This window comes from Amborella trichopoda, chromosome 1 (genome assembly GCF_054954075.1).
Source record: "Amborella trichopoda isolate Santa Cruz 75 chromosome 1, AtrichopodaSantaCruz75HAP2 v2.0, whole genome shotgun sequence".
Taxonomy (NCBI): Eukaryota; Viridiplantae; Streptophyta; class Magnoliopsida; order Amborellales; family Amborellaceae; genus Amborella; species Amborella trichopoda.
Genome location: NC_142336.1, coordinates 52647183 through 52659608, shown reverse-complemented (window position 1 = coordinate 52659608; position 12426 = coordinate 52647183). Strand labels below are relative to the sequence as shown.

The 12426-nt window shown below is 33.9% G+C and overlaps 1 protein-coding gene across 4 annotated transcripts; it reads left to right on the top strand.

Annotated features, from left to right (window-relative positions):
• Positions 1-299: 299 nt before the first annotated feature.
• LOC18434864 (AMSH-like ubiquitin thioesterase 2) lies at positions 300-9688 on the top strand. 4 transcript variants are annotated; one of them, XM_088872960.1, is made up of 14 exons: positions 300-507; positions 603-667; positions 2191-2266; positions 2502-2633; positions 2734-2807; positions 5488-5581; positions 6091-6134; positions 6266-6587; positions 6729-6818; positions 7004-7021; positions 7164-7238; positions 8206-8268; positions 9038-9090; positions 9335-9688. In XM_088872960.1, the coding sequence occupies exons 1-14, from the start codon at positions 394-396 to the stop codon at positions 9507-9509; spliced, it is 1395 nt and encodes a 464-aa protein (XP_088729086.1). In that variant the 5' UTR covers positions 300-393; the 3' UTR covers positions 9510-9688. The 4 variants fall into 4 exon arrangements, with proteins under 4 accessions (XP_088729086.1, XP_006844990.1, XP_088729092.1 ...); XM_006844927.4 differs by having other exon boundaries at positions 6959-7021; XM_088872966.1 differs by having other exon boundaries at positions 2489-2633.
• The last annotated feature ends 2738 nt before the right edge of the window (positions 9689-12426 follow it).

Below are 12426 nucleotides of genomic sequence, written 5' to 3'. Positions count from 1 at the left end.
CTATAGAATCATTACTCTTTAATATTGAGAAATGATTTAATAGGATCATATCTCACTTATATTTATAGGACTCCAAAATATTACCATTAAAATTGATATATAAATGTAATATATCCATAAAAACCCCTTTTTTATTTTATTTTTTTTCTTGTGGCGTTTGGTTAGGCATTTGTCTTTTCAACTTCCACTATCGTGTGGTGCGGGAGACGTTAGGGCAGTCCCGTAATTCTATGAAGAGCAAGTGGCATTTTACCGGCCTGGAACCAAGATATAGACGCCGGGCGCATCAACACGGCGCTAACTATGAGGAAACCTTTTTATCAGAGTGCTTTACGTTATTCCAGAGAGAGCGAGACAGAGATGTGATTTTAGGAGGGAGAAAGAAGCGAAAAAATGGTGAATGAAAAAGCAGTTTTTGATATATTGAGCTCTGAGCAAAAGGTGGACGTTGATAATCGCCTTCCTTTAGCTTATTACTACAGAATTGCTTCTCATATGATTAACCAGGTTATTAATTCCCCTCTCTCTCCGTCCCCCCCCTCTCTCTCTCTCTCTTATTTCTTTGTAGTCAAGGGCTTGATTTTGGTATCATTTGATTTCAGGCGAAGATTTATCGGGAAGAAAACAACATTATCGATCTTTACATCATTCTGCTCAGATTCTCCAGGTACCTCCATTGATTCTTGTTTCTGTGTCTTTCATTTTCTTTTTATTTGTCATGTGTTTTCTGGGAAATTCGGATAATTAAGCATTTGAAAGTTGAAACCCAATTGAGATTGTAACTATGTAATAAATGTGTGAACGTTTGTTTGCTGGATTTGTTAGGAGTTTTGACCAATTTGATTAGCATGATGCTTTGACATAATTAGATAGAACATGTGGCTCTAAATTAGGTTCATACTTTTTTGTGTTGTTTTAGGCATTTGTAGCTCCTAGAATATGGTTTGTAATTCATACTTGTGTTTTGGGTTGATAATTTGGTTGGTGTCATTATTCAATTGTTTTGAATTCAAATATTTTTCTGTGAAATATACCTGATTTATCTCCTATATGCATTTTGTGAACTACTTTGATGCATTCAATAACGTTTTTTTAGTTGATTTATAGATCATTTCGGAAAGGTGATTTGTATAAAGTTTCGCTCCTATTTTTTTGTTCATTTACTGCCCCTATCAGCGGATAATTACGTGAAAGAGCCAAAACATCCCAGATACAAATACCCATAAGGACATATGAAATAGAATTCATGTTTATTTTCAGCAATTCTCACGTGGTTATTTTCATCATGAGAAATCCCCGTTACCTGAATATGATGTCAAGTTCTGAGTGCTAGGTTTCAATCAGGGTTTCAAAACTCGGTTGGGTAGACTCAAGCTCGGCTTAGTAAATTGGCCTTGGCACCCTGCCAATGCAAGTTTCTAAGACAAACTCAGGTTTCTTAAATTCATTTAAAAAATAGAAAATTTTGTTAGTAAATCACTAATAAATGTTTCAAAAATATGTTTTTATAATAGGTTTTTGTGTTTTATGATGATTTGTGATTTTTTCTTATTAAATGCTATTATGCTATAATTTTCTATTTTTCCCTTCTTTAGATTTTTCTGAATTATTTTCAAGCTATAAAACATTTTATTTTTCCATAGTTCATCTTCTATATACTTTTTTCATCTTTTATAGATTTTAAATATGTTTATAATTAATTTTGCTTGTTACTGATTTTTTAAATATCTTTTACCCTTTTTTTTTTTTTTGCGATTTTTGGGCCCTATTTGGATTCATGCAAGACACAGTTCTGGCAGGGGCTGGGGCTGAGTCCTAACCCCGAGCTGAGATTTTAACATTGGTATCATAGGCATACATATCATGTAATTTATGCTATACTATCCATCTAAAAATTACTTATGTTTTAAAATAGATACGATGTATTATCATTACCCATAACATTTTAAAATATGCATTATATGATGTACTCCGATGACTAGTTTGTGAGTACCATTATGTCTTTTTGAAGACTATGAGTTTCTGGTTTTGTACAACGCTTTGATGTGATTCTACTGTTAGAAGCAGTAAGGGCTACTTCTGGAGTGGCTCTAATATCTGGCCTAAGTGCAAAATCTTTTTTCTTTTTGCATATGCTTTGTCATTCATGAGCTTATATATTCTCTAAATCTCTCTTGTGCACATATAAAGCTTGGTATCAGTGACTATACCGCAGCATCAACAGTATCCAACATATTCTGGAAAAGACAAGCTTCACTGCAAGAAGGTATGACTTTAACGCTAGTTATTCTTTCTTCTATTTGCAATATTTTATGGTGTCATTGAATTCTGAAGAAATTCCTGTCAATTGAATCATCTTTTATGAAATTGCTAATCAAGCTTCTTAAAAGTTTTAATCTCTTGTACATAATTTGAGCTCCTTCATATTGAATTTTGAAAGAACCACAGGATAAGTTTAGGTTAATGTTTGATTTTTATCAACTTCAAGGGTATTTTATCAGATATTGCGAGACTTCATCAGTGAACTGGAAAATTTGAAGCCTATAGTCCAAGAGAAGTTCAATGAGATCAACAAACAGTGTGGAGGGCATAACCAAAAGATGCCTCATTCAGAAGTGTATGGTGATAAAAAGGTATGATGTTCTTTCTGTTCTTTAAGGCATCTACTCTAAATCACTCAGCTTGCTATAAGTTTTACCTAATTTACATGCATATGGATGGCTCGGAGTACAGTCAAGGATGCCTCATAAACTACACGAAGGGAAGCATTTGCTCCCCAATCCTGTACAGGAGCAACTAAAGAAGTTGTAAGTTTCTATGTGTTGAACTTTGGCCTTGCTGACTTCCTTTTCAAAGCTTTATTTGCTATTATTAAATGACTTAATCCTGATCATATCTGCATCTATTTTTGAGTAAACTTCTACTGGATAGATTTAAGGAACAATGATTTAAAAGCTGGACTCACTCCAAGACTCGTTTGGTCCCTGGTGTGAGTTGAATCCTGGGCTGGCTCAACTAGTCTTGCCCCAGTCCATTTAAAAAAGAAAGAAAAAGCACACACACACAAAAAAAGGAGAAATAAGGACAAAAAATTTCAAAACAAAAATAAAATGAATACATACATAGGCTTGCTGTAATTTCTGTTTGACCTCCCAATTAATATTCAATGATACAAATGAATTGTAATCATGAATGCATAGTTAAATATTGGCTGAGTTGTTACTTTCTTGGCGAATAGTAATCACCAGTGTTACTGCAATACGTGGCTTATGGCTTTGGTTTGCGTATCAGTTTTTTCTACCAACACTGGTAATCATGCGAGCATACCACACTACTAATGAAAAATTATATGTTTTTATGAGGAACACAATGTTTTTTATGTATATAGAATAGTTAAATATTTTCTATATTTGGGTACTTTATGAAAAAGATAACGATGAAAATTTTAAAATATGTAAAGAAAATACCAGATCAATGGAAAAACAAAAACACTAGAATCTTCATCTATCAAAATTTCCCATGGAAATACCTATTAAATCCCTAAATATTGGGGTTTAATGATAAATTTCATTAATGTGGGAACTCTTTCTCTCTCTCTCTCTTCTCCCCCTCTCTCTCCCTCTCTTACACACACAAAGACACACACACAAGCACAAGCATCTACCTTCCTCGAAAACCATGAAAATATGATACAATATCCTCTGTTAGATTTGAGAAAGATTTGAAGGGACAGGGAATGGCTCTGGCATAGGTGGTGAAGGGGGTCCTCTATTAGATTTGAGAAATATTTAAAGGGAGAGGGAATGGCTCTAGGAATAGGTGGTGAAGGTGGTGGGTGCTACAATGTTGACAACATGATGTCTAGAGTTCCATTCCTACCAAGTCCCAAGTTAACATTCAAAAGAAAAAGATATAAATGTAGAGAAAGACGCAATGAGATGATAGTGGAGTAGACAGAGATTTAATGAGAGAGAGATGAACTAGATGATATAAAAGCGACCTAAAGTAAGTATCCTGAATTCTTCCTTTTTAAGATTCCATATCCTATTCCTACAATAAGCTCTTTCTCACCATAGGGCACCATTCTAGTTAGGGCAACATGTATCCTACCCTTAGTAAGGGCCACATGTGTCCTACCTTTCGTTGACAAAGCAACATGTGTCCTGTCCGTAATTGTCGCTTAATATGTATAGTATATAATTCCCATATCCTCTTGTGAAAATTCAGCCATGTCCTTCCTAGACAACAAATGAACCCCCTTGGCCTCTAGTAAAAACTTCAATTGGGCCATTGAATAATGAAGAAATTACCCACATAAGTTAGATGTCTCCCAATAAGTGAGGGCCCTTTTTGTGAAAGTGGTGTTTATAATTCCTTCCTTCTATCATAAACTTATGTATCTTGAGGGGATTATTGGCTGTGCACCGTGTGCTGTATGGGCACTCAAAACACCACATCACCCTCATGTGGGTTGTTGATAACGATGTTTTTTTCTTAAGTTGACTGCCGCTTTTGAAGATGATGTGATGATTTAGGTGCCAATGTAGTGTTTATTGGAGTTTGATAAAATTCTCCTGTAAATATAGCCATGTCGCAACATTCTTCTTTTGAAGGCTCAAAGAATCTCACACTTTGTACCCATGTCTAAAAGTGACACTATGGCTGGGCCAAGGCAGCATAGATAGTAATGCCTATTTCTAAGACCTTTCACTTATTATGACTTACTAATCCCTTCTATTCAAACTTTCATGGTGATTTTGCACATGATTTGATTCGATATAATTACTGTGAATCCAGCAGGGCCAATCTACTTGAAGGATAGTGCTTATACAATTCATATATGAAAAGAATAATTTTTTTCTTATGTGGGATTCTATAAACAAGGTATCTTAAGTTAAAATATGCCCTATGTGGTGTCATCCCCAATCATGAATGCAAGCCTTTCATTTATCCAATGCTAATTTAACCAAACTCATAATCATGCTTTACTATATTCTGTTTTAAAGATGAGAATTACAACTAATGTAAAAAATTAAGTGAAGTGTGGCAACAGTGCATAACTATCCACCTATCTCTAAAATGGGCTTACCACATTTTAAGCTGCAGTCTGGAATCTTACGATGTTAAATTTTCTTGGGGTGTCTCCTTGCTGCTATTGCCTCCATTATATCAACAACAAATCAAGCTGTAATATTGGAGTTTTGTCAATGCATGGATAGGCATCAGTTCTATTAACAGCATGATCAATGCCCTTATATTTTATTAAATTGTGGCCATTTCACTCTCCTTAATGAAGATCTCTTTGGTTTTGCCTGTTTTCAAATGAAAATTGGCATGCATATTTCCCTTGCTTTGTGAAAGGTTGACCCATGACATCAACATGAAGTTATGTTTCTGAGGGTATATTCCTTAATCTTTGCTAAGTATCTTGTACATTTTAACAATGCGATTTATGATGATTATGAGACTATATTGTTTTTGTCACAGCTCTTTGGGCACTATTTGTCCATCTGAGGACACTTTGGCAAGACATTCCTATCTTGGCGGACTTCAAAGCCAACAAGAATCATTGTATTCAAGGGTATAGTCCTTCTCATTACAATGTTGTGGTAATTTAAAGTTCTTTCTGTGAAGGGACTTGTCTAGCTTTTTTAGGATAAACCTACACGTCATTTTCTTTCTTTCATTAAGAAGTTGCATTTTCAAGTCTTTCCAGCACTATACTTTTTTGTTATTAAATTGACATGCTATTTTGGAAGATATTTTCAGATGCTTTCATTCTTTTCTGGACGTCATTATCGTATTGTTAAGTTATTTTATCAGTTTAGGCCCACAGAAATAACTGGATCAGGTTTGTTTCAAATGTATTGTATAATCAAGGATGATGCACATTTTCTTGTAATCATGTCATATTACCTGAACTAGTCGTTATATATCATTAGCATACGGGTTTGACACATATATTCTTTTGTACTGTTGTGAACTGATTTAAGATTTTAAAGGTAGCTTTTCATTTTCTTGGGTACATATTGATTTGTATCCTAGGTTTTATCAAGGGATGCTATCTAAGGAATAAAATGGAACTTGCAGGCTAATTATCCAAGTAGTCCCAGGTTCAAAGACAATTATAGAAGGTATTCAAATTGCTTTTTTCTTATGGCTACTTCTTTCCAGATGTCAGAATAGATTGCAGGATTGCTGACTATGGTTTGGCCATCTATGAGATATCATTCTTAATAGTGTCCCTCACATTACTTTTAAACAGCCCAGATGGTGAAAGTATCAGCACCCAGATAAGCACAGGAGATATTGGATTAGCATCTGTTGTAGAAGTGTACCCTAGCACAACTCGCATGCCATTCGATTCTCCTTCAACTTCTGTTCGTACTGGTGACTGTGACATAAATGTCCATATTGTTAGGCAGCCTTATCCATCTCCAGTTCTTGCTTGCACTCAGTATCTCTCTCATGAATGGAGCACTTTTCAATATGCTTCTCATGTGCCTATTGCTAAATCAAGAGATAGACTTCCAAGTCCCTTTGGTGAAGATTCCTCGGGGACTAAGGGCATTCAAAATGTACATATTGTAAGTTCTTAACTACTTCCATTCATTTTGTCCATTGTTGGTAATGCTCTTGTATCCAATTCATTTTTTAAATTGAAAATGGCTATCCTTGGGGACTCACTCTCTTTCATCATGCTTGGAATTTTTTTTTTTGGGGGTCAGTCAACAAGATTAATGGAAGACTTTCTTGAACTTGCTCGAGTGAACACCAGCAAGAACTTGGAAACCTGTGGTGTTCTCGGTGCTTCCCTCGTAAGTTATGGCTTTCCACTTACCACTAAGCTATAATCACTCAATAAATTCAAACATATAGGTAAAGAAACATGATGCAAAGTGAAGTAAAGGGTTTGATTGCTTTCTCAATGTAATAGTGTCCTGTTCCTGTTGTCTAGAAAAATCGCACGTTCTATGTAACGAGCCTGATAATTCCCAAGCAGGAGTCAACTTCTGATTCTGTAAGTTGATTCTCAAGGCATCCTACTTCCCTCAATTAGTTTTATATGACCTTTTTCCTTATATTCTTCGTGTCCTTATATATTGGAATAATTGATCTTGAAAATGCTACTTTCTTAAGTTCATGCATTTCATGAATGGCAGTGCCAAACTTTAAACGAGGAGGAATTATATGCTGTACAGGATGAAAAGTCTCTTTTTCCTCTTGGTTGGATCCATGTAAGTTTTGAAATGAGTTAATTCTTGTTCCTTCACTGTAATGCCATTGAACTGCACACTTTCTCTCTGAATTTAGTCTGCTGATATATTTATACATTTTCAGCAGTAGAGTAATTCATGTAAATATAAATTTAATCACTCATATATTAATCAATTTGCTAACTGTTATGGACCTTACAGAATCATATTGAGGTTTCAATGCAACTGAGAGAGAATAGGGAAACAAACCCTTGTATAATTGGTATTTATGATTTTATAGATGTATGAGGGAGTCTTTATATTATTTTCATGTATTACACGAAGTTGAAAGATGTTTTTTTTCTTTTTTGGTTTTTTAAAGCTTCGGTTTAGATATTTCATACACATACTTGCTCATATGGGCTTTAACCCCTTATTCGCGTGAATAGAATTTTGATTTCTCTCTTTGTTAACATGGTATCAGGGCTAATACAAGGCATTTTTTTTTAGAATGTCATTTCAATTATTTGAAATGACATTCTTGAGTGCTCCTTCATAGCCGAACTTCAATAGGTCTTCAGCTTCCACGATAAGAAAATGTGAAAAGTATGTTGATTCATGTTTTTGTGTCATTAGACCACACATGTGTAAGGGTAAGGGTGTTTGCACGCATCTGTGGCACATCTGATACCCAATCATTCAATGAATGACTCAACACACAATATATTACTCTCAGTCATAAAGTTAAGACATATGGTTGTGCCAGAGACTGTTTCCAGGCTAGACTGAAACCTATTTTATATTCTTTATGTCATTCCTTATTTTGTGGAAAATTCCTAGTACAAAACTTTGGTCGACAATACATAGTGTAGTGAAAATTATTTTGTCATTTGGGCTGCTTTTATTTGAATAACTCTTGAGGAAAAATAATGTATTTAATCATAAGAAAAATAAGTAATTCCTTCTTGCTATATTTTCATGTTCCTGACATTGATATACTGATTTTCAGACGCATCCTTCTCAATCCTGTTTTATGTCATCCATAGATTTGCATACTCATTACTCTTATCAGGTATGGAAATGATTCTGGTATTTTCTGTCTTTTGATTTTGAAAACGATTTAGGCGCTCTCTAGTACCATTCATTCCCTATTTGTTTCCTATGCTAGTGATTCTTGAAGTATGCTTATGCCCCTACATTTGGTTTACACCTGAAAGAAGTATATTTGATGATATTCTGGGTGCCATCGTTAATACTCTGTTAATTACATAATGCTGACGATAGCAAATTGGTGAAGCAAATTCTGAGAAAGTGAAAAGTTGTTTAGTTTGAGGTTATGCAGTAAAGCAACTAAATCAATTATTTGAAATGAAAGCACCTAAATCAATTATTTGAAGTGAAATTTCAGCATGTATAAAACATGTATAAAACATTTGAATTACAGTATTCAGATGTATAGTTCAAATTATTTTAGCAATTTTAAATGAAAATATTTATGAATATATATATATATATATATATATATATATATATATATATATATATATATATATATATATATATATCTTATTTTCAATAAAAATTACCGTCCTGATAATTCGTCCGTTAAAATGTCCCTGCTGATAACACCCTGATAATGAGAGAATGAAAGCACCTAGGCTTGACATTTAAATCTTGTGTGACACTCCAACGACCTCTACTATATTGCCTGTGAAGTTTTACTCTACATATTACTACTGCTTCATTTGTAGGAAAAAAATGCATATTGAACTGATTACGACACAACTTGGCTCAGGTTTCAAACTAAGTTTATCAAATTTTGTTAATTTTCTTTTGTGTAGATAATGCTACCTGAGGCAATTGCAATTGTCATGGCTCCCACTGATACTGAAAGGTAAAAGGTTCACAACTACTGAATGGTATGCTGTCCTTTTATTGGCTGTTAAATTGAAACATAGGGAAAATGAAAGAAAGGTTGAAAACCCCTATCTTCAAAACAACTGAATCAACTATACTTCAATTATATGTTTTGATTAGTATTATTATTATTTTAACACAAACATGACTCTTTTTTATGGGTAGGTTTGTTTAGTTTTATATGTATGCATATATGCTCCAAAGGTGCGAAATTGTTGCAGGTCTTATGGGATATTTAGGCTAGCAGATCCTGAGGGGGTAGGTGTCCTAAAGGAGTGCCAGCAAAGAGGGTTTCATGTTCATGAAGGGCCTAGCGATGGAAGCCCAATTTATGAGCATTGCTCTCATGTTTACATGAACCCCAATCTCAGGTTTGAGATTATCGATCTTCGCTGAAAACAAATTATAAAATTTAAGTGTCCAATTTGGGTGAAGACCATGTGGATATATGTATCATCAGTTATTGCTTTGTCATATATGAAGGAATGCTGCCTTTATTACAGTACTTGTATAGTAAGCAAAATACATGTAATACACCGCATAAATGCAAATAAATGAGGGGTTCTTTGTGAGTATTCCCAGTCTTTTGACATTTACGTTCAAAATTAAGTACCCTCAACTCTCTCTTTCTCTCTCACACACACAGGTTAGAGTCAGGTATTAGTGTTTGCGTTTACTTTCCGCCATGAACTTCAGAATTTCTTTTTTTTCTTTTTTTGAAAACCATGAACTTCAGATGTTGTTATGTTAGATTTTACAGAGAGAGAGAGAGACAAAAGAATTAAATCAAGCTGGTGTACTTATGAGTCACTCAAAGCTGGTGTAATTAAACAGTCTTTGATCAATCACTCCTAAAATTGGTGGCAAATTATTCCAACACAAAATTTCCTTGTTTCTTTTCAATTCGCGGTATTTCTTTAACTTCTATTAATGTAACTTGTGGTTTCCATACTTTAGTTTGTATAAGAATTTAATCTTTACTTGTAATGACACATTTTTTAAGGCAGCGTTAGAAGGAGGGTCTTTTGAGCCCTTGTCAAATTTACGCCATTTAAATAAAGGGAAAGCTTTCTACGTTCCTCTTACAAGGAAGTTCTATCTGCCCTTTTATCCAACCCTTCCTTTCATTTTTTAATGGAGGGTTAAGATTGTCCCAATCACAATGTCATGTCTCTACGCTATTTTTTGTTTCTATAAACTATTTTGACTCCAAATTTTGGACGTCCATTCCTTTATTAAATTCGTACTAACAAAAAATATAAAAAAAATATTTTCAATAAAATAAAAAGATCAAAATACCCCTGAAAATTTCAAGGGGTATTTTGGATATTATTTTTTATCAAAAAAATATTGTTAATATTTTTATAGGTGCGTCCCAAAGATTGCACGTGCCAAATTTCATATTTTAAAAAATTGTATTAAAAAAACTAAAAATAAAATGCTTTAAGACGTCGGATCTAAAATCAAACGGTGAGTGCCTCTCTTGATAAAAAATGGACGGCTGAATGGTAGGGGAGATAGAACTTTTGTCTTGTAGGGAGAACATAGAAAGCTTTCTCTTAAATAAAATAGGTAGTCGTGTAGATTAAAGCAATCTTACTTGTAAATTTCGACATCTCGACTTTGAGATATATAGAAGTGAAAAAAAGAATCATTGTCAAAGGTTTTTTTTTAATTAATAGGGGTTGGCTACATGAATCTTGGTTCTCCATTTTTGTATTAAAGGTCTTACCATTAGTGAGACCATAAGTCTTCATATCTTTTCTTACTATTTCTAACTATGTTTTTTTGGAGTCTACCCTTAGTTTTTTTCTAACCTTCTACTTAAACTAACCTACACCTCCTAACAAGTGTTGTTATGGGTCTACACCATACATCACCAATCCACCTAGGTTTGTTATCTCTCATCTTATCGCCTATTGATGCTACACCGAAATTTTAATATTTTCAAATATTTATAGATTTATTCGATCTACACTATTTTTGAAAGTTCAAATTTTATAATTAGAGAAAGTAAATTTTCAAGCCAAGGGTTTTTACTTTTGAAAAATTATCTTTCGACACTATTTACATTCATTGTTTAGGGCGTATCCCTATACGAACCGCACCTTTTAGAAAATGTTGAAATCAAGGGAGTAATATACAAGATTACGTGCAGCAGGAGCACAATGTACGTTTTATCCGTCGAGCAAAACAAAAGTCGAGAGTATTTTTAGGACAAAAATTTTGGGGAGTAAACCATGTAATCGACTTAAAAATAAAAAAATAAAACCAAAATTTTGGGGAGTAGCCATGTAATCGACTTAAAAATAAAAAAATAAAACAAAAAATACACAACGGAACTAGAAAGACAAAATGCCTTAGGATTGCTCACACGCCATTCAATTTTTGGTCGGTATTATCTAGGTGTTTGGGCCGGATGATTCTAAGCCAGATCCCAAAACTTTAAAATTAGGTGAGTCAATAGGGTAGAGGGCCCCTACCCTTAATAGAAATTGAGCCCTCTAACCAATCAAGCCCGAGCTCTTTTCTTCATAAAAACCCTCTTAAGCGGATTTGCCAAAGGTAGTAAATGTAAATTTTGCTCCAACGAAGTATACACACTAATTTTTAATTCAACATTTTAATGGCATAATGTTTGCTAAATTGGGGGGTATTTCTCTTGGAATCATTTTGATTTCAAATTTCAAGATTACTTCAGAGCGACAGATATATGTCAACAAATTGCTCATAATTCCAAATGAATTGGCGACCCTCAAGGATTGTTCTGGCGATGGAGCTTCAGGGAATAGAGAAAACCCCAATTTTCAGGGCATCTGGGAACTTAGATATCAAGTAAGGGGTTGGAACCTTGCAAAAACATTAAAGGGATCGAAATATTACCTAATGATTGTATAGATGATACAAGGTCACAATTGCTAATAGCCAATAGATGTTAAATTGTATGATTTGGGGTGTAACAGAAAGTTTGAGAAATATCTTTTTGAAAATAGAGTTCAGTTAATGACACACTCAACCCCCAAATTTGAAATCTGACATACAAGGGTGAGCATAACCTTCTTGTATTAAAAGTAAATAGTCTCTTTATATACTTTTCTTGTTGCCTAATTAATAATTGAAGGATTGGTTTTTAATTTTCATTTCACTCAAATACTTTAAAAAATATCTCAAACATTTTTCAACTTTTCCTTGTTCAAACCTAAACAATTAAGATCATTTCAGTAATTCAACCCCCAAAAGACTCTAATTCTGAATAATGACATATTCATGCTTATTCAGGGTTATATATAAAGTACCCACTATTCCGAATTTC

Excerpts from the sequence above, each read along its gene's own strand:
- LOC18434864 (XM_006844927.4), top strand. The coding sequence starts at position 394 with ATGGTGAATGAAAAAGCAGTTTTTGATATATTGAGCTCTGAGCAAAAG. Across the intron at positions 6,588-6,728 it reads GCATTCAAAATGTACATATT|TCAACAAGATTAATGGAAGA; the intron begins GTAAGTTCTTAA and ends TTTGGGGGTCAG. Across the intron at positions 9,091-9,334 it reads GCTCCCACTGATACTGAAAG|GTCTTATGGGATATTTAGGC; the intron begins GTAAAAGGTTCA and ends AAATTGTTGCAG.